The sequence below is a fragment of the Theobroma cacao genome, chromosome 2 (genome assembly GCF_053813885.1).
Source record: "Theobroma cacao isolate CCN51 chromosome 2, ASM5381388v1, whole genome shotgun sequence".
In the NCBI taxonomy this organism is placed as follows: domain Eukaryota; kingdom Viridiplantae; phylum Streptophyta; class Magnoliopsida; order Malvales; family Malvaceae; genus Theobroma; species Theobroma cacao.
In genome coordinates, this window is record NC_142640.1 from 11,562,537 (window position 1) to 11,584,914 (window position 22,378).

Genomic DNA, 22,378 nt, shown 5'->3' on the forward strand with positions numbered 1-22,378 from the left:
CATCCTTGGCTCCCATGTTTTTTGTGTTTTTAAACTCCTTTCAAAGATAAATAGCAAGTGCATTACAGAAACAACAAAGTGTCAATTTGTCAGTGTTTTCTTTAGTAGTGTTTGTTCTGCTTGAATCGTGGTATGAGAGATTGGGTTTCAGTCAAAATCTGGGCGCAGACTCAATGTTATTGAATGCCATGGTATGGGACGAACGAACCATGTTTAGACTAATGAGCAGACTCGACCAAGCGAAATGATGAATTAAGGCAAGGCTTTACTGAGAACTAGGTAACTAATGAACAAATATCTTCTGCTCTACTTCCTGTTTCCTTCTATGTTTCAGCTTCTACAAAGTGACATGTGTCTCGGGAGTTGTTTAAAAAACTATATTAATTCTTAATACATAGGAAGAGGTCATATACAAAAAAAAAAAAAAAATGTTAATAAACCATACTTGGTTAAGATTCTTTTACCCATCCAATCTCTCCGACCAAAAGAAAGAATCTGAAAAAAGCGTAACACTGTTAAATCTAGAGCCAAAACCTAAATTTGGAGAGAGATGTGGGGTAGGAGAAGAGAGGAAGAGAACTCACAAGTTATCAGAGATCAAATAATCCTATGAGATTTTTCAAAATAAAACCCACTTTCCTGCATATTAGGGACAGAGAGAGAGAGAACTATAAGTAGAAGAAAGGAATGAAGAAAATCAATGTTGAATAAAATTTGAACAGCACTTTTTGGTGAAAGCTGAAGGGGCAAAGGGATATGTTGATTCATACTTTCACTACGTTTCAAAGAAAAATCTGGTAACAATAAAAGAAGAGTTCATTGGAGGAGGAATTAGTCTGGTAAAGATGAATGTTCTGTTGTGTTATTTGGGATGTTTTAAATAGCTCCGGTGAGCAACTATGGAGAAGAGGAACTCTCCTATTGGAAGTAGATTCTACACTAACCAGCAAGCAGAACCTGGCTTCTAGAACATATTTACCAGAAGCACAACCACTAAAATCGTATTTGGCAAAAGGATACACAACACAACCAATAACACACTACTGGAAAACCTGCATCATTGGAGCCTGCAACTGCAACCCTTCCTTTGCTAAACTATCACCTCTCTGATTTGCCTCTCTCCAAATGTTGAATATTCCACCTATAAGCCTTTCCTTGAGTCTCTCAATTAGAAGGATCCACTTTCTCAACCTCCAAGGTGTCTCCTCTAGGTTCTGGAAAGCAACTAACCGTGATAAGATCATTGCATGATCAGGTTCCAAAGCCCAGTCTAGTGATTGATTATTGTGTAAATTTTAACCAAAGTTGGCGCCACTGAAGTCAACCTTGAGAACCATAACCTGAAACCAGACATTGAAGGGTTAACTTGCCTAGAATATTTATTGAAGCTACATATGCTATGATTTTTTTTTTTCAACTATTTTCCAAAGTAAAAGTAAAGAACGATAACAAATGACAAGAAAAAAAAAACCAAAGTCTTATATCTAATTGTAAAAGGGGTTCTTGTAATAGGTAAAGAAAGCGTTGCAAATAAGTAAAAAGATGCATTGAAAGTGACAGATAAGAAGATTGAAGTAGTTCCCAAACTACTAAGTGTCGTGGCAGGTAAAGAAAGTAAGAAAAGAATTAGGGAGTAGAAGAGAATTAGAGAGAGAAGCTCTCTCTGAAGGAGAATGTGTTAACTTCGGGAGAGAGAAACCCCTCTAAATAAATTGTCAGGCTCTATATATAGTGTTAAAAGTGACAGTTACTCAAGAATAGACTTTAATATACCTAATAAATGACACTATTGTAAAGACTATTAATACGAGTAACCATTACTGTAATTGGGTATAATAAGATTTGTTTTCGAGTAAAAGGTAAAAGAGAAAAGGTACACGTGAAAAGATACAAGAGAAAAAGTCGTACGTGAACAAATACAAGAGAAGAAGTTGTATGAGAACAGGTACAAAGAATAAGCTATACATGAATAGGTACAATAGAAGAATGTGTATGTGAACAGATATACGAGGATAAGGTAGGAGGGTAAAACACTTATACTTTAGAAAAAATTTAAGAAGAATACCTCTTAACTACCTCTATATTTAAGTCACTAAGCCAAACTCTCCGGAACATTCCAAGATGAAAGTAACTCATAAACCTTGTCACTTATTTCGAGTTACTTTCACTACTATCCGTGTGAAGTGGTTGTTTTAATAATATCAGTTGTTCCACATGAAGTAGTACTACACTTATTTTAATTATTCTGCTGAAGTAGTATTTCACTTGTTTTAGTTGTTCTGTGTGAAGTAGTGTTTCGCTTGTAATGGTTATTCTCATTATTTTCTATAAAATATTATGTTGTAAATAATTTTTTAAAGAATAGATATTAACCAAAATCAAATATTTTCACTAATAAACTAATTGTCATAACATGTGAATCCGTAAAATCAATTGTTCATTCGATGTAAAACAGAAATCGCGACTAATCTTTTTTATTTAGGTTTGATTGACCATTTAGGTGAATTTATTTATTTTTAATAAGGTCCTAAACTTAACTTATGTTCATTAAAAAAAAGATGGGTTTCTATTTCAAAAACAAAATGGTTCCGGTTTACAAACAAATAAGGTTTAGAAGTGTAGTTACGTGAGGAAGGTATTAGCATTCTTACAATGCTCACTTAACGTGGTACTTAATTAATTATGTGTTATGTTTTTAGTCTTGATAATTAAACTTTATTTTGATATTCAAATTTACTTCCCTCAATCGTTTTTTCTATGTTATTATTTTATTGTTTTCATTAGTTTTCTTTATTTTATTTTATCTTTCTTGAGGAGTTGGGGAGTACAGATCGATACTTCTTTTTTATTTTTTTTAAAAATATAATAATAATTTTTTAAATTAATAAAAAGATAACATTTTAGTCTTTTCATAATATCTATTAACTGTGTTTATATTTTTTGATGAAGTGTCCATTTCGAAAACTCATGGATATATTTGAAATTTCGATTAAAACTTAAGGGTATAAAAGTATTTTACTTTATTATTTAAATATAATGAAAACATATAAAAACATCCTCATAATAGAGTTATATTAAAATTTATCAACAAACTATTAAGAAATTTCATTCTGAGATATTTCTATTACCAAACAAATGATCAATTCTTGTTTCAAGATAGACAAGAAAATTAATAATGGATATTTCCATTACTAATCATATGATCAAGTCCCTTTTCAAGGTAAATAAGAAAATCAACAAACATGGCCATGATTAAAATTATCACAATATGTTTTAGCTTTCAACGAAAATTAACAACATATCAACTTGACAATGGTTAAAATCATCATATTTTAATGATGTTTGATAAAATTCAAGACGTATAAATACGTGACTAATGGCCTTTTATGCCACAAGACATTTTTTATTCTGTTCATTTTTGTTTTTTATTATTCATCCACGTTAAAAGTATTTGTCCACTTTTGGTGAGTTTTTCACTTCTGTTAAGTTAATGGATTAAAGAATCCATCCATTTTCTAGTGGGTAATATTATAAAGTTATTCATGTACTTTGAATAAAATTATTCATCTACTTCTGGTGAGTAAAGTAAACAAAATAATACCAACACTTTACCTGATTTGCTAAAATTATAAATCAAAACCCAATCATTAAAATTCCTTTTGAAACTTGAAGATAATGAAAACAAAATGATACCGTTAAAATTCCTTTTGAAGCTTGAAGATAATGAAAACAAAATAAAATAATACCAAAACTTGAGATATTAGAGAATTGTACTGATAACGTGTTATGAAATATAATTTGAAAGAATAATTATCAGAGAAATGTAAGAGAAAGTATTTAGAAGGAAGAAGATCTTGAGGGGCTTATTTATAGGTTAATAACCCTTTATCAATCTAGATAAAATTTACATGACGAAGATAATATTAAAGAATTAGATGGATGGATTAATTTCTACTCTTAATCCAATCTAATCTACATCAAAATTTAAATATACATAATATAAATGGATATTCACAAAAATAATCATAACAATTCTTAATTTAAAATATTTTATTATTTTATTATTATTTCATGTTTGTAATAGTTATTTAAAAATAAATATTTTTTTGTAAAAACAATTTATGAGATTACCCCAACTCTTATGAAAAAGTCTCATAATCATTTTTACTTTGAAAATAAATTTAAAGAAATCACTGCCTGTTACCTTCTTTAAAAATTCCATTTAAAAGGATTTATCTTCAAACAATTATGAATTTTTTATTAATTAAGATTTTTTTTGGTCTATATTTTAAACCGGTTTTATTTTGTTTTATTTCTATGATTTATTGTTTTTATGTTGTTGATAATTATTTAAAAGAAACTCTCTGTTTTTTTTTGTAAAAGCAATTTATGAGATTACCCCAACATTCATGGCAAGATCCCGTAATTATTTTTTCTTTGAAATATTTAAAAAAAGTCTCCACCTTGTAACCTTACTTAAAAATTTTATTTTTTTGAATAATTATAAAATTTTTATCTTTTATTATTTTTTAACTTGTCTTCATCCTATTTTTAACAAGTATAACTATAGAATAAAAATCTAAACAAATTATAAAAAAAAAAAAAATCAGCCCAGACAAAATGAAGGGTCAACAATGATTTTTTCAGACTTTTTCCCCTTTTAACATATAGCAAGAAATGTTGGAGTTTCTTTTTCGGGAACCTAATGTAGCGACACGGAGTTTAATTTTGTGGCAAAAACATTGTTAGAGACTCCATATCTTGCACTGTATGGGAACAATAATCGAATTCGGACTCGCTAGTTCCCCGATGAAAAGGGCAATGAATCCGAATAGAAATAATAAGGAAAAGAAAGTGAAGATGGGGAAGAGAAGGGGAAAAGTGATTCGAATCAGAAACCAAAACCAATCTCACAAAAATAGGAAAGAACAAAGCAGCACTAGACTCGAGAAAAAAAGACCTTGTTTATTTGACGGAGAAAGAAGGAACACGTTTGTTCGCCTGGGGATAGGGGCAGGAGATTTTTATTCCGTACATGTCATAATAATATTCTCATGATTGCATCCCGGTGGATCAGACAGATAAATCTTAAAAAGGAGGGTCAAAGCTGCTCCTCGTTGCCATAACAGCATGATCCTAGGCCTGTCATGCGGGGCATATTTTAAAACGGAAATAGTAACAAGATTTCAACAACTCTTTATCTATGTAATACCCCTATTATTTACCATTAACAAATTGAAACAAACAAAATAGCAGCGTTACATCAAACTGATTTTTTTTTTCAAGGTTTAGAAACATAAATTCTTCATCTACCTTCTACCAACTTAAAATCTCAATAAACTATTTATAATATCTTATATACTACCTTATTCTGGCTTTTACAATTTTTAACTATCTTACATGCTTATTTACACATAGCCAGGAGCCATAGCAGGTGACGAAAGTGGTGTGCCTGCGGGCATCATGGTTGGTGGAACTGCGGCCGAACTGCCACGAACGCCACCGCAGTGGTAATGAAAGCAGTCCACTGGATGTTCAAGCACACCTTGACATTCTTTCTGACTTCTCTGGTTTGGCTTCTCTGGCAAACAGTTTCGGCGATCATCGAAAGCTATACCATTAGATGTCAAGTTCTGGCAAATCCCCTCCTCCTCGCAGAAAAAGTTATAAGAGAAGGTAAAATTTGCCAGGTTTGGTAGGATACAAACTCCCATCGGTACAATCCCGGTCATCATGTTATGCGCCAAGTTTAGCTGCTCCAAATGTGCTAACCCTGCAAGGCTGTAAGGTATAGGACCAACTAAGTTATTATTGCTCACATCTAACACCTTTAGTTTGTAAAGGTAACCAACCTCCGGTGGCAAACACCCTGACAAACTAGTGTTAATTAATAGCAGCTCCTCCAAAGTATTCGCAAAGTTAGAAATACTTGGTGGCAGGCAGCCTCCAAGTTTGTTGTTGGCAAATACCACAACAGAAGCTGAACTTCCAACGAAATTGGATGGTATCACATTAGAGAATCGGTTGTTATTAACAAATATGGCATCGAGACTTCTACTGAAAAGTTGAGCAGGCAATGGCCCTTCAAACTCATTATATCGAATGTCAAGATATTGCAAAGAAGGAAGAGACAGAACAACGTATGGAAAAGGGCCTACAAACCTATTGTTACTAAGATCAAGCTCGAAGAGAAGTGAAAGGTTGGCTAAAGTTTGTGGCAGGATGCCACAGAAGCGATTGCTGTTGATATGGATGAGTGCAAGGTCTGAGAGCAGGGCAAATTCATCAGGGAGAAAGCCGGCTATATCAGCACCGTTAAGATCAATGCCAGCAACTACTTTTATTTTTTTGTCATAAGGGGGAGGTGCACAAAACACGCCTGTATAGTTGCATACATCATGACCAACCCAGTTAGAGGTGAAATTATGGGGGTCTGAGTAGATGACTCGTTTCCAAGCCTGGAGGGCATTATAAGCTTGCTGGAGTTTTGGATTCGGAAACGGGGAACGGTTGTGGTGGCGGTGATGAGGAGAGGCAGAGTAGGTGTGTTTTGCTGCCAGATTGTTGGATGAGGAAGATACGTAGAGTAGCAAGATGATCAAGGCAGGGGAAATGAATGAAGAACTCAAAGTTGAAGCCATTGTTTTGGTGGATCGATGCTTTGTCGAGAGTTGGCTTGAATTTTTATGTAGGGAAACTCCTTCCTTTTCAAGAGAAGTGCTTCAGTCTTGTGTTTAATCATGCTGTTCATGTCCAACAGAAGGATTCATTTCTTTGCTAGAAGATGACATCCAAAGCAACCCTATTAACAGTGACAGTTAACCATTACATTAGGACCCAAAGAAGTACTATTTTGCTTCACTGATTTTCATGCTTCAATTGGATAACTTGAGGATGCGTTGGATTTATCGGGTAAGACTGGTTGTAATGCCAAACAAAATGGAAAAATAAATTGATTCCGATATATATGGTTTGTACCTAAATGGATCCATTTGAATAAGTTACATCCGAAATTAGTTGTAGACCCTGGTACTGTAAAAATTGGGAAAGGGAAGACGACGCGCAGGATAAGGACTTATCTCCTTCCAAGTGGAGCAGGAGAAAGACAGCTTCAGACCACCGGAGGAAAAAGCAAGCATGAAAGATTCCTTAGAACTGAAGGGATGAAACATGTTTTGCGTCAGTCAAAGTTCTACAAGTTATATCCGACTACAGCGCAGGCTTGGGCTGGAACACATTGGTTGTATAATCCTGAATGTGAGAGGCCGATACACAATCAACGATGGTCGGATGGTGGAATGGAGTAGGTTCAGGTTCAGGTTCAGGTTCAGGTTTTGAATATTATGTCAACAATCAAAGAATCGTTTAAATCTTTTGATCTTAACTACCAACGATGTTCTCCTACATCATTGTTTTGCTTGCGTGTTATATAGTCCACCAAAGGGCGTGCCGTAAGAAAACAGATAACGATGAATATTTTTTACTGCTTGTCATTCCATTTTTACAATTGTTACTTTTCATGCAGCTTAAATAAAAAGGAGGTATTAGCATTATTTTCATTTTAAATTTATGCATTGCAATGAATAAAATCCACATTAAGTGATCTGTTTTCCTTTGACAAAGAAGAAAAAAGTAGTAAGTAGAATGTTTTTCTTTGCACAGGGCAAATCCTACAGTATGACTAACCTTAGTGTAAGGCTTCGACCTAATTTCTAACCGAAAAGAGAGAAATAAGAAACAAATTTTGGTCATGGAATAGAATTCTGCCGCTAAAATCTCAAGTAAACATTCAGACAGGATGCCCAACTTTGATCAAGAATCGAAAGCAGCTTTATCTTCTACGATCTTGCAAGTTTATAGGCAAGTGTAACACCATGGAAATTAGGAGCTGTTTGTGATACACTGCTCCTACAATTCATTCAGGTGACACATACCTACCAGATCAAATGCAAAACACATACACGGACAAGAAAAATCTAGTAACATACTACAGACCAAACAGAGCATTGTTTAATTATTCTCACCAAAAAGAACAACCAAATGTAAAAACATGTAACACTCAAAATTCAAGTAGGATTTTTTTCGTCACTAACAATTTTTTCATATTAAATCCCTAAATACTGGGAACTTTCAAAAGCACTATGTCCATCCGCAATTATTCCAACTTGAAATCGTAAATCGAACTTCAAGATGCCAGTATCACCTCCCACTGTGATGTAATAACATTAGCCACCGCCACCGGATCCATATTTCTTGCCGAGAACAATGACTTGCAGCTTGTCATAACCAGCAAGCACACCAGCACCTGCAACAGCACGCAGAATGTTTGCACCAGCACCCTTGAACAGTGATTTAGTACCTTCATTCTTGATGATCTGAGAGAAAGCATCCAGAGAGCTCTTGTATTTGACTGCTTCTCCAGATGTCATCATCATTCTTCTACGCACTGTATCAATTGGATAAGATGCCAGTCCAGCACCTATCGTGATACCCCAACCCAGCAAGAAACTTGCCAAGAAACTATCCTGTAAATACCAAACAAATAAATAGAGATATCAGGCTCAAGTCAATATTAAACATGCTAGCTAATGCTACCGAGCTAGAGATAGTTTTAATGGGCAGACACCAGAAGATTCATTATAGCTCACATACCTGCAACCCACCAACCAAAACAACTGGCTTCAGAGAATCATACATTCCAAAATAGAGTCCACGATAAACAATAATTCCAACACATGAGATGTTGAATCCACGATAAAGCCCAGCAAGGCCATCAGATTTGATGGTCTTCTTGTAGACATCTACTAAACCATTAAACTGCCTCTCACCACCCTTTTTAGCAGCCTTAGCATCATTAGCCAAACGCGTACGGGCATAATCCAGAGAGTAAACAAACAGAAGAGATGAAGCACCAGCAGCACCACCAGATGCCAAGTTCCCTGCAAACCATTTCCAGTAGCCATCTCTGTCCTTCTTGAAATTGAACATCCTCTTGAAGTAATCCTTGAAGGCAAAGTTCAGCGCCTGGCACATACACAAAGCTTTAAGCCAAAATATTTAGAAAGTGAGGAAGGAGAACTAAAAGAAAAGGATAAGCAAATTCTTCGATCCAACTGACAATACTAGATCCCACATAACGCATCAAAAGCCTCATTTTTTGGGGGGTTTTTTTTCTGCTTCTTTCCCAAGAAAAGGTATGCTGGGACAGTGGAAGCCACCCCAGGGATATGACAGACAAACTAAGTTAGCAAACAAAAGCACCTTAAGAGGGAAGACAGAAAAGGATGACAAAGTGCTAAAAAATCAAGTGAAAGAAAAGTAACCTGGGTGGGGAAGTATCTGATAACATTAGCAGTGTTGCCTCTCCAAAGAGCAAGGACACCTTCATCCTTAATAGTCCTGGCAAAACAGTCAGTAATTCCCTTGTATGGTTCAGACAATCGCCCAGCTTTGATCATTTCATCCTGATTTTGGATTAGAAGTTTAACCCGCTCGATTGGAGCAGCAGCTGTCTTGGAGACAGCTGCAGAAACTCCTCCCATGAGGAAATCCACCATAAAACCAGAAAAACCCTTCTCTGCTGGAGCTTGTACAAAAATTGGAGAAACAGGGGACACATGTGCGAACCCAGTGTCTTGGCACGATGGCTGTAAAGCAACATGAATTCCTCCATTGGCATATGCTCCAGTCACATTATAATTCTTGGCATGCAAGTTAGGAGATAGCCTGGAGATGAAGTAGGACTGCCCATGTATCTTTTGAAATACTGATGGACGCTGTGATCCATCTGCCATGTTTACAACTTCAGATGGTGACCTGTAAGTTAATAAAACCAACGTAGAAAATAATTGACAGCAAAACAAACAAAGGAAGGCCAGAGCAGGCTCTAAATAAGAGATGCACACTCAAACCTTTAAAGGAAGGATAGAACAAGCGAACATTTGAAACTAACTGGCTGAAAAGTTGAAATGATGAAATGATTTTATATACAATTTTTTCTCTTTTAACAAAGTTTCAGTGATATTAGTCAGAATCAATGGAAAGTTCAAAAAATGCAATACAACCTGAAAGGAACGGAAAACCCCACACTATATGACTAATGGATCATTGTTTCTCCCAGAGGAAGAAAACCACCGACGTGGGGCATTAGTTATAAATTTCCTAAAGCAATTTTTAATATTTCGTAAAAAAATCGCACTCCCATATAGCAAAAAGGACCTGGTAAAATAGATACAGCAATTCTAAACAATATAAGAGATCTTCAAGTCACAACAACTACTAAACTAACAATCCAATCATCCTTACTTAAGACTAAACCGCAGCATATCTAGTTCTCGATTCACAGTTACACAGTTTGCGGCGGCTACTGATGACATGATGGAAATAACAACACATCAAATGCAATTTAAACCTCTTGCCACAAAGATCATTAACCAAATTAACTAAAACAAGAAATTAGAAGGTAAAAGAAGCTCAAGAGTTCAGTTCGAGTGTTTCTGTTTTTCCATCATTTCTAGGCAACCAAACAGCTAAAATAAAAAACTAACATGAAATCAAAAGGCAAAGGGAGTGACCAAGAAAAAGAAGCAGAAATGCTAGGGCAGCAATACGATGAATTGAGGAATGGAGAAATGAGGAAAGTAACCTGGGCGGTCGCCGAGAAAGCTCTAATTCTACTTCCTTACTGCTAGGAGAAATGAAAATGACGAGCTCATTATATATCAGGTACACCGTGCTTTAGATTTAGGGTTTTTATTCTTCTCTGTAATGACAGATTTGACCTTGCTTTGGGGTTTGAATTGTGCGTACCACCACCGAGCTGACTAGTAAGTAATGAGTCGGGTCCCCTGAAGATTGGGTCTCATTAGTAATTTTATTAGACATGGAAGTTGGAGGCTCTCCTTTGGGGATTGAGAAGCAACCCCCAAAGTGAAAGCAGTAATAAACATTTTTTTGCTTATAAGTCAATCAGTTAATGACCCAAGGACTAGGTAGTTGAGAGCTCTCCTGGCTGACCATAGTTTGGATCTACTTCTTGCAATAATCTTGAAAAACATAAGGACAGAGTAGCCTTTCAGACTTATAAATTTCAGGTGGATAGCTTAACATGCGTGGGTTCAGACATCATTGAACTTCTACATCAAGTTCTTTTACAATGGAATATCCAACAGGCTGAAAATTGTACCAGCATACCAGCAAAATGCAGTAATACAACAAGAAACTGACAGTAGAATTCATGGCTGTACACATATCCTCTCTCAGTGAAATCAAGAGAGATTTCACCATTTTAAGCTGTTTTTGGTTGCAATTTTGATATGCATTCCAAGAGTACGAGACTGTTGTTACGAAACTTCTGCAGGAATGATCCAAGGTGCATTAAGCACAACACAAGGAAGCCCTTTGTTTCACTAGCAACTCCTTTAGTTTGTTTACAAGCGGGGGGTTATCGCACATGTATTCTAGGAATGACTTCCTCAAGCTCTGCAACAACTCTGCATCATTGTTGCCTGGGCTAACATTAAGCAGCTTTGTAAAGAGATCCTTCCATAGGTTGACGTTCCAGTATCTGAAAGCAATCGTGCAAAGCTAATGGAAGTTAAGAGAGCTGACATTGCCAATCAAGAAAGAGATATAAGGAAATATGGCTCTTTACTTGTGGTGAATTTTTAAATTTTAAAGTAACCCTTGCCAATGGATCAGAAGCTAATTAAGAAATTGGCACCCGAACTGAAGAACTACAATACCATTCAAAAGAACAATACCTTTTAAAAGATGATTTTGGCAGATAAATGTAATCATCATCTGAGGCTTTCTTTTCAATTTCCATGTAAGTATTATGCAGCATCATATGGACAACAACACACAGGCCATATGTGTCCACCTGATGATAAATGACACAGCATGGTCAAGGTAATCACTCTGATGAAATTAAACACACCAATTTGCAATGGTTCATGAAGCAGATACTTACCTGGAAGGTCCATGGTTTTTTCTCCTGCATTTGAATACAACGAAAGCCAGAAGTTCGACAATCACCTGTAAATTCTGTGTTGTCTGGAAAAAGATGCAGGTCTATCCCCCTCCCCCAGTCAACAAGGCAAAGACCCTTCAAAATAAAACTCTTTAAGTATATATAATTGTCAAATGTCAACCATAAAATTCTAATTTTCAATTCAAGCGGAATTAACCTGATCATGCCAAGGGCCAGTTCGATCTTTAAAGCCATCTTCTGAGAGGTCATCCCTGCAAAATGTCAAAAATCTATGTATTACATGCCAAAACACTAAAAATCAAACTTAAATGAAAAAAGACTAAAATAAAAATTGTATTACACTAAATATATGTTAACAATGACTCTCAAGCCAAAGCTGGACTTGATAAAATAACTAAATAAGCATTAAAAATTTTATAATATGTTTTTGAATTATTTGAAAAGGGAAAAGCAGGAGTGTAGGAGTATTGCATAAATATCTTCATGACTTTAGTGAACGGTTACAGATGGCTTATACATTGGTTCGCCAGTCTACCTACATGTGACACTACTCTGCATTCAAGGATACTTTTCAATGCTTCTTAAAAAATATCAAGTGCAATGTCATTCAAATTCAATCATCAGGAGTGTAGGGTTTATTGTGGTAGAATTACAACTCAAAGTAGAAGTCTAACAGTTCTATGGCCATTAGTGTCATTAGTGTTCCTTTTATGAACATTGTTTTTATATTTCTTTTGTGATGTTTGGTAATTAGCATATCAAGTACTATGCTAAAGTTACATGAAAGTCCTGGAAAACATATAGTCATGATCTATAGTGGTGAAAAGAAAAAAGGTCACTTACTTAGAATAGCGAATCAGAAGATTATCAGGCTTGAAATCGCCATGAATGATGCCAACCCTATGCAAAGTTTCCAACATGTAAAGCATCTCTGTAGTGTAATAAATACATAATACCTCCTCCATGGACTTGCCAGTAACCACATAAGAATTAATCGCATCCTGTACAATGCAAGGGCAAATATTATAGAAGACACCTTTTTCCCTTTACTTTTTTACTATTTGGTTGGAGCTATGCAAGGCGCAAAAACCTACCTGAAGTGTCCCGTGAGATAGATAGTCACACACAAGTATGCTACAGTCGGAATAGATATGAATTTTCTGAGCAGAACCAAAGTTTGATCTCTGATACAATGAAATAAAGGAAATCATAAAAGCTCATCAGCCCAGAATATACTTATAAATGATGTAAGGTGATAGACATCTTGAACTGTTATACCTGTTTGTCTAAGATGCGTTCGTCAAGTTGACGGTACATGTAGAATTCCCAAGGGAAAGCAGGCTTTTGTATCTGCAAAAAGGATTTTGTAATGTTAGGACAGAGTCCAGGATGTGAAACTGTGATCTTTATTATAGATCAAGGTTAACAATAACCTTTAATGCAACAACATCATCAGGATTGCTATCAATGTATGCTTTAAATACTTGAGCAAAGCCACCCTGACCAGCACACCCCTTGATCTGATACTTCTTTCCACCTTTGAAAATAAAGGCAAAAAATAATAATAAATAAATTTTAATTCCCTATAATGAATTTGTGTGTTTCTAAAAAATTAAAAATTCATAGAATAGATGGTAGCTTATTAATACAATTCTTGGCTCTCTAAACTCATTGATATATTGTAAAGAGATTTTTTCAATTAAGACAAGAGTAAACCTTGGAATCTCCATTGCACTCAAAAATGAAGCACACTCTACAAGTTCTACAGATGGGATAATACCTCTCAAAATTGAAAGAAGCAGTAGATATTGCACAAAACTAGGTTCTCAAAAGATTTTTTATGCACCAAGAATGTGCCTATCTTAAAGACAAAACACCGCTATACTCTTCTTAAACAATCTCTGTTTCTCTTGTTCTAGATCTGTGTTGGTATTTTATTTCAAATACTTGTCATTTTTTTCCCATGCAGGATCCAGCCTAACAAGCTCTATAGCCCTTCGGCACACTTACAAAATGAGGTGTAAACTTTCATGTGCAGCAGAAAGTACAAGTACCTCATATAGAGAGGCCTTCAACAATAGTTATAAACAAGCGGTAGATTAAATTTCCATATAATACTTACTCCATCACTGTGCATACAGATATTCTTCAATATTTCATGATTTTCATCAATTACTACGGAATAGAGTCCAGAAAATTGGAGATGATGAGACTAAGAGAACCAAAGACAAGGTGAAAGAAGTTGCCAGCAAATATGGTCATGTCATTAGAGTGTTAAGCAAAGCTGTATATTAATGTTGGCAGCAAATTTTGATCTCATAGTTTACTTCTAAACTTCATCCTAGCCTTTAAATCTCATTAATTATTGAAATCAATCTGATTTTTTAAATATTGGTTAGAAAACTTTCAAATAATCATATACTTATTTCAAAGCAACAAGCCAGAATCATGTTGCAAAATCATGAAAATTACCTATCTCAATAATTTTATTCCTCGATGATTTTTTCAAAGAAGATAAGGCTACTTTTCCAGAGTAAACTTTCTTACTCAGGTGGTATCCCTGAAATAAATGTCAAAAGGCTAGAATAAGACTAATCAGGAATAAGACTGGAAAATTGGAGAGAAAAGCAAAATATATATAAGCAAACTGTCTCACATCATATTTTGTAATTTGAGGATGTATCTTCTTTGAAAGCTCTTCTATCGTGAAGGTGGACCATGGATTAATAAATTTTTTTCCAAACTCAGCTGGTTCACTCCCGTCAATCTGCAGTACATTAATGTGAAAGCTTGAGGATCAAAAAATTGGAAGAAGAAAAAACAAAGGTTTACCCAGCCAGCATTTTAACCACATTTCCTAACCTCAAATGAATGGCATGGTGTGATGTAAGACTCTTTATGGGTGAAATGTTAATCGATGATACCCAATTAGGCATTCGTTAAAACAGTAAAAAAGAAATAGCTGATGCTGAAGCATTAGGCATTCATTTAGAAAAGAGTCAAAAGACTGAACACCAAAATTTCATTCCCTGAAACTTCAAACCTATAAGTACATACTTAAGAAGAAAAACTACAAAAATGCCATGCATAAGAGGAAAAGTCTTTTGCATTTGCCCAATATTTACACAAAGTTCATAAGATGATGCATAGTGAAACTCATCAGCAATATTTGCAAATGTTTATAAATTGATAGACTTCTACTTGCAAACTATACTGTATTATGCACGCATGCATTCACACAGTCATATCATATGTGCTTGGACAATTCAGGGAAAATGTTTAGAAACCACATGAGTTCCTTTTCCTGGTTAAGCTTTAATTACCTTCCCAAATGAGGAACCATTAAGCCTATCAGACATTCTTTCAACAAATAAGGATTGTGCCCCCTTCAGCTTCTCAAGCGGGTCAGCTTTCCTATTCTCAGAACATGATCAAAGCATCAAAACATAAATGATGAATCCCAACTAACAAAAACTTAAAATTCAAATAAAGAGAAAAACCTTGAAATACCAATCTGATAAACCGTGTGTGCTTCCTTCCACTTCCCTTTGGCTTCAAGGAAATATGCATACCACTCATAAAGTAGAGAATGTCCAATACAAATCTCATTCTCCTCTATTTCTCTAAAAACACTTTCGAAATCTTTACTACCTTCCAACTGAAAGAACCACGAAATTTAGTTGATGCAACATTACCAAATCCACAGCAAAATTGAAGCATTACTTGTAAATAAAAAAACTCAAATATATCCAATACTATATTGACCAAACCAAATAATAGAATAATTTGTTGTCTCTAAATGCCTCCTAGGTGGATACCGGAAATCTCATTACCACAGAAATATTTTCAAATCCTGAACCAAACGGCCCCTTAATGTACAAGCGAAATTCAAGCAGTACTAAAATGCAAAAGCAATAACTCAATTAACCTATTTCAGATATCTGAACCCTCAAAAATATCCACTACGAACATGATTACATAAGTTAAGAAAATTTCCAATTCTCTCTCTATGTACGGGCACATAAGCTCGAACGATATAAATTACACAGGATACGAAAAATCAAATTAAACCCATCAAATAATTGACCCATCAAACCGAATAAGTAATAGCAACATCCCGAAAAATCCCCCAATTCAGTTACATTTTAAAATTTTCAAAAGCTAGACAAAACCCCAGGAGCAAGAGTAAGTAGCTATAATTACATAAATGAACCAAATCTTGAGAAATCTGAGGTCGTTTCGGTACTTGGCATTGTGCTTGAAAGTAGAGATACAATCTGATAAAAGATTGTCGAGATCTGCACCGGTGCGGTTCCCTGAGTACCATTCATCCAATGCCTTCTTTATCGACCTGGATTCGAAACATGTTAGTAAAAGAAAATCAGTTCACAGCAAACAATTATTGAAACTCAATTCTAAGAAGAAAGAGAAGAATACGTGAGCCATGGGAAGAGAGGGTCGTGAGCAGAGGAGGAATCATTCGATTCTGTGAGAATTACACCCATTTTTTTTTTCCGACTCCTTTTTCAGTGCGGGATTGGGAAAACGAGGGAGGATTTAAAATAAGAGGGAAATAATTGCTTTTCAAATTCGTAGGTTTGGGCGCCGGTGGGTCCCAATTTATAAGGAAATTTTTGACTAAATATTTAAATAAATTGTCAAATTATATTAAAAAAGTCAATTTAATCTTTATTTTTTATATGTTTTAATATAATTTTAAATTTTTATTTTGAATTAAATAAATCTATTTTATTAACTCTTTACTAACTTCCATTAATTAACGATACAATCAGTAATTTCTGATGTTATGTTATTTACCATATGACATATTGACTTGTCATCTTGATAACGTTGACAAATGATGTAACCTAAACAATTGTTTATTAAGAATTAGTTTTTTTTTCCTTTTACCCATTCAATTGTCCAAAAATTATTAATTAGAGATTTAATAAATTAAAAAAACTAATTATTTCAAATTGATCAACATTTCTTAACAAACAAATACCATCTTCTTAACTAATTACCATTTTCTTAATTGAAGCCTTCTTTCCTAGTACAAAAAACCTTATTCAATTTTTTCAGTTTGATTGAAGCCATTTTGCTCACAAACAAATATTTACTTTCTTTAACATTCTCTAAACCCAATGTCTTATAGTTAGAATGTCTTCTCCCTGTCTGCAATTCTTATTTTTTTCTAAAATCATTTTTTGTGCAATCTTGAATTTTCAAAAACTGTGAAAGGTGTGGAGAGAGAATCTATTATTAACTTCTTCTTCTTCTAAAATCCTATTTGAGTATTCTCGAATTTCTCTACATTCTCTAAACCAACGTACCTTATAATTAGAATGTCATCTTCCTATATGCAATTCCTATTTCTTTTTTAAAAATCGTTCTTTAGATAGTTTTGAATTTTAGAAAAGAATTTGAGAATACCCAGATACAATTTTGCAAATAGGAAGATAGATTCTTTCCACATTTTTCCATTATAGATCTTATTATGAGCTACATACATTGTAGCCTTACTATCACAATATATGGAAATGGCTGGCATTAGTTGTAGCCACAACTTTATATCTAATAACAAATTTATCAGCCATTCTACTTCTTTTCCAACAACAACTAATGCTAAAAATTCATATTCCATTGTAGAATGTGTAATACAAGTCTACTTCTTAGATACCCAACTAATGGCACCACGTCCTAAGGTAAAAATCCATCATAATGTGGATTTATTGTCATAAATTAAAGAGTTTGAATACTCTCTTGAATGATTTATTCGATTAATATTCATTTGTTTATATACAAGTCATAACATCAATATAAAAGGAAAACAATCTGTACAATAAAGTGTAATGCTTAAATAAAGATTGGAACATCCTATAATGAAGGGAATTAGATCAGGAAATTATATCACTAAGTCAAGAAGCATATCTGTCATGATCCCCATTATCCTTCATTATGATATCTGTTATGATTCTCTAATATCTTTCATTACTCAACCTCAAGTTGGAGCATGAAGATTAGTAATGCCTAACTTGGCCATTAAATCATGGAAACGATTTTGTCTAAGAGCCTTGGCAAAAATGTCTACCAACTGAAATTATGATGAGATGGATTGTGGAATAAAGGTTCTGGACTAGATATGTTGTTTGATAAAATGATAGTCTATCTCAATGTGCTTGGTACGTTCATGAAAGATCGTATTCGCAGTAATGTGAAGTGTAGCTTGATTGTCACAAAATAATGAAGCTGGTGATGGGTGTGAAATTTAAAGGTCAGCTAATAATCTAAGAAGCCATATAATCTCACTTGCCGTCATGGCCATGGCCCTATACTCTGCTTCTGCGGAGGAACGAGAAACAACTGACTATTTCTTGGATCACCATGAAATAGGAGATGAACCAAGAAAGATGATGTATCCCGCGGTTGACCTACGTGTCGTTGGACAACTTGCCCAATCTACATCACAGTAAGCTTTGAGGGTCAACTAACTATTAACAAGAAGCAACAAACCCTAGCTTGGGGACCTTTTCAGATATCTAAGAACATGTAGAGCTGCATCAAAATAAGGCTGACATGGGTAATGCATAAACTGACTTAGTACATGAACGACAAAGCTAATATCAGGTTTTATAATGGTGAGATATAATACTCTTTCAATTAACCTTCTATACTGTCGTAGATCTGAATAAAGTGGTCCTTTATCAGGATCAATTTTAACCTGTCGGTCCATAGGTGACGATGCGGGTTTGCAACCAATGAGGTCACTATCTGCCAATATATCAAGCACATATTTCTGCTGGCTTAAGACAATGCTGGATGGAGAACGTGCCACCTCAATGCCTAAAAAAGATTTTAGCTTGCCCAAATCTTTAATACAAAATTCACGATCCAAGTAAGCCTTTAGTTGGGAAATCTTGAGTGCATCAATCCCTGTTACTATAATGTCATCAACGTAGATTAATACTGCAACAAATGACTCCTTGGTAAAGTACGTGAATAGAGAATGATCGGCATGAGATTGAACAAATCCAATGGCTAGTAAGGAATTAGTGAACTTTTGATAGCAATTTTGTGATGCTTGACTAAGTCCATAGAGAGATTTCTTGAGTCGATGGACACGCTACTCCTCATTTCTAGCAGAGCCCTTAGGTATTTTCATGTAGACTTCTTCTTCTAAATCCCTATGTAAAAAGGCATTGTTGACGTCCAGTTGGTGTAACTCCCAATGATGTACGACAGCGATAGCCAAAAGATAGCGTATTGTGACCAAGTTTGCAACCGGAGCAAAGGTCTCATGGAAATCCACCTTTTCAATTTGTGTATAGCCTTTAGCGATGAGCCTTGCTTTATAACGTTCTACTGTTCCATTTGGATTGTATTTGATTTTATACACCCATTTAGAATCAATGGCTCGTTTTTTGGAAGGTAGAGAGATCAAAGTCCAAGCATTATTTACTTCTAAAGCAGATATCTCCTTAGCCATGGCATCATGCCAATGCTATATTTTGACTGCTTGAAAAAATGATTTTGGCTCATCAATGGCTAAAATGGCCGCTAAGAACACATTGTGAGCTCTGAAAAATTTAGAGTAAGAAATATTGTGGGATAAAGGATATACCGTCGAGTTGACCGAAAGAGAGGAAGAGTGCGAATCAAGAACAAGTGAGGAGGGCAAATATAATCATATCCGGATAGTTGCTTCGATACTTGTCACTGTCGTTTGATAGGAATAGCATTATGTTGTTCTGTATGTGATGAAGAAACGTTATTCTCTTGTATTGCCATCCTTAGCTCAATCAAAGGGGAGATAGAATCGTCAGTTTGGTTGATGTTGTTTTCCAAATGTGTTTACTCTTCTTGGGGTACATTGATGATGTAACCTCCTGGTTTTGTTCCAAATGTTGCGGCATTTGTGAATTGTCTATTGGTTTTTGCTGCAAGATACGTTCAAGGCTTGAGTGTCCAAGAGGTTTATCAAATGGACTAAAAGAAGTGGTTTGTGTATGTTGATGTGCACCCTCAGTCGTTGAATTGTTAACTTTCGTTTTGTCAAATGGGAATGTTTCTTCCCAAAATTGCACATATCGAGAAACATATATCTTTTTACTCTCAATATCATATATGCGATATCCCTTTTGCCCTGAAGGGTAGCCAACAAAGATTCCTGGTTTACTCCGAAAGGTAAATTTATCACGAGGCTTGTTGTTGACATGTCTATAATAGAGGTATCCACAAAATTTGAGATGATCATATGATAGAGGTCAGCCAAGCAATTTCTCATACGGAGTCTAATTGTCTATAACTAAGAGTGGCATATGGTTGATCAGATATGCTGCAGTGAGTACACATTCAACCCAAAAAGTAATGCGAAGGTTAGCTTAAAATCGAAGTGCTCATGCTACTTCTAAGAAGTGGTGATGTTTGCATTCCACCACACCATTTTGCTGACGTGTGTTTGTGCAATTGGTTTATTTTTCCATGCAATGCTCAAAATAATGATCCACAAAATCTTCATGTTTAAATTGCAAACCGTTGTCTATTCGCAATAACTTAATTTGTGCATTGAATTGTGTCTTGACCCATTGGAAGAAATAAAGTAAGAGATTTCTAGTTTCTGATTTATGCTTCATAAGAAAAACCCATGTTGCCTGACTATAATCATTTACAATAGTGAGAAAATAATGTGCTTTTGAAAAGGATGTAATGTGATAAGGCCCCCAAATGTCACAATGAATTAAATCAAAGGCATGCAAACTTTTATTTCTGTGAATTGGGAAAGGCGATCTAGTTTGTTTCGCTCTACAATAAGGATCACAAAGAAAGTTGTTCTTTCTGGTGCAAGTGACAAATAAATTTAGAACTACTAAAAAATGATCCAAAGGAATGTGCCCCAATCGATTATGCCACAATAATGCATTATCTTTGCCTTTAGCCAAAAGAACGTTGCCCGCCCTCATTGGCTCCAAGTAGTATAATCCATTTTACACTTTATCCACTCCAATCAGCTTCCTTGACAGAAAGTCCTGTGTCACACAAAAATCAGGTCCAAAGATGAGTAAACAGTTCAAGTCATGAGTTATTTTGCTCATAGATAGCAAATAAAAACAAAAATCAGGCATTTAACCATGTTGAACAAACTGTTGATTTGATGAGTGATATGAGTTGTGGCCCCAATATCAGTCATCCATGAGTTGTTCTTGCCAAATGATTTATCGAAAAAATTTGTACTATGGACATTTAAGGCCTTGTTGACTGTTGGTCCAATATTAGAGTTGGACTCATTTGTTTGTCGGCCCAATAGATCCATAAGTTGTTCGTATTGGGTTTATGTGAGCCCAAGCACAGATGAATAAGGTCCATGACCCATGTTCGCTTCTCCCTCAACTACAAACGCACGGATTTACGTCCCAGCCACCATCGTCGGTATTTTTGTCAGATCTCCCTTGGGTTTTTGTCTTCACTACCAATGTGGTAGGTAGCCCACAATCTCGTAGCAAGAATCACAAGTATGCCCGATTTTGTCACAGTGAGTGCAACGGCGATGAGTTCTTTCCCCTCCACGATGGTCTCATCAATCACCTACCTTTTGCCCACTACCATGCCTTACACCGTCGATTGTCCAGTTTCTCACCATCAAAGCAGCTCCTTCGAGCACCGTGGATAGTGATGCGACCACTACCAATTGCTTCTCTTCTTATGCCACGATCGCATAAGCTCATTCAATAGTCGACATGGGCTTTGAGTTGAGAATTTGGGAGCATGAGGTTTTATAGCTTTCGTCCAATCCTATCAAAAAGACAAATACCTTTTCTTCCTCACGCATCTCCTACATTTGTCTCAAGACACCACAAGTGCAAACGGTAAAGGTCGAAAGGTTTGTGCTTCATTCCATAAAGCTTTCAATTTTTCATAATAAGTAGAGATTGGGACCTTCTCCTATTGTAAAAGCATAATTGCTCGCTTGAGTTCATAGACTCTAAGTGCAATGCCTTGAGTGAACCGTTCTTGGAGATCTGCCAATATTTCACTTGCATTTTCTATATGTACTATTTTTCCCTACAAGTCTTTTGAAAAAGCATTAATTAACTAAGATAAGACTTGCATTACATTGTACCTAACTTTGGAAATTTGGGTAGTTGATTTCTGGCTTCAAAACCAATCCATCCACGAACCCTACTTTGTTCTTAGATTGGAAAGCATTCAAGAAACTATGCCTTCAAGTGAAGTAATTATTCCCAGTTTCACTCAGTGGATGTGTAACAAATATTAAGCCAGGATGGTGGATACTAAATTCTCATTACCCTTACTTACCTCTTCCCCGTTCTTATCAGCCATTAGAGAATTTTAACTTAGGTTGTCTGCAACTTTGCTATGATACCATGA

The 22,378-nt window shown here is 35.3% G+C and overlaps 3 protein-coding genes across 3 annotated transcripts; all 3 read right to left on the bottom strand.

Moving 5' to 3' along the window:
• Positions 1–4,882: 4,882 nt before the first annotated feature.
• LOC18608734 (Leucine-rich repeat (LRR) family protein) lies at positions 4,883–6,787 on the bottom strand. The gene has a single exon (XM_007043564.3). The coding sequence runs from the start codon at positions 6,639–6,641 to the stop codon at positions 5,409–5,411; it is 1,233 nt and encodes a 410-aa protein (XP_007043626.3). The 5' UTR covers positions 6,642–6,787; the 3' UTR covers positions 4,883–5,408.
• A 1,020-nt stretch (positions 6,788–7,807) lies between these two features.
• Positions 7,808–10,803, bottom strand: AAC3 (ADP/ATP carrier 3). Its single transcript, XM_007043565.3, has 4 exons — positions 10,646–10,803; positions 9,324–9,816; positions 8,653–9,024; positions 7,808–8,525 (listed from the first exon to the last, which is right to left on the bottom strand). The coding sequence occupies exons 2-4, from the start codon at positions 9,792–9,794 to the stop codon at positions 8,226–8,228; spliced, it is 1,143 nt and encodes a 380-aa protein (XP_007043627.3). The 5' UTR covers positions 9,795–9,816; positions 10,646–10,803; the 3' UTR covers positions 7,808–8,225.
• Positions 10,804–11,046: 243 nt separating this feature from the next.
• On the bottom strand, positions 11,047–16,567 carry LOC18608736 (protein kinase and Mad3-BUB1-I domain-containing protein). Its single transcript, XM_007043568.3, has 14 exons — positions 16,430–16,567; positions 16,196–16,343; positions 15,493–15,650; positions 15,316–15,406; positions 14,649–14,759; positions 14,465–14,552; positions 13,426–13,529; positions 13,271–13,342; positions 13,087–13,176; positions 12,836–12,993; positions 12,189–12,243; positions 11,972–12,106; positions 11,763–11,881; positions 11,047–11,566 (listed from the first exon to the last, which is right to left on the bottom strand). Exons 1-14 carry the CDS (start codon positions 16,495–16,497, stop codon positions 11,377–11,379), a joined length of 1,587 nt encoding a protein of 528 aa, XP_007043630.3. The 5' UTR covers positions 16,498–16,567; the 3' UTR covers positions 11,047–11,376.
• Between the last annotated feature and the right edge of the window lie 5,811 nt (positions 16,568–22,378).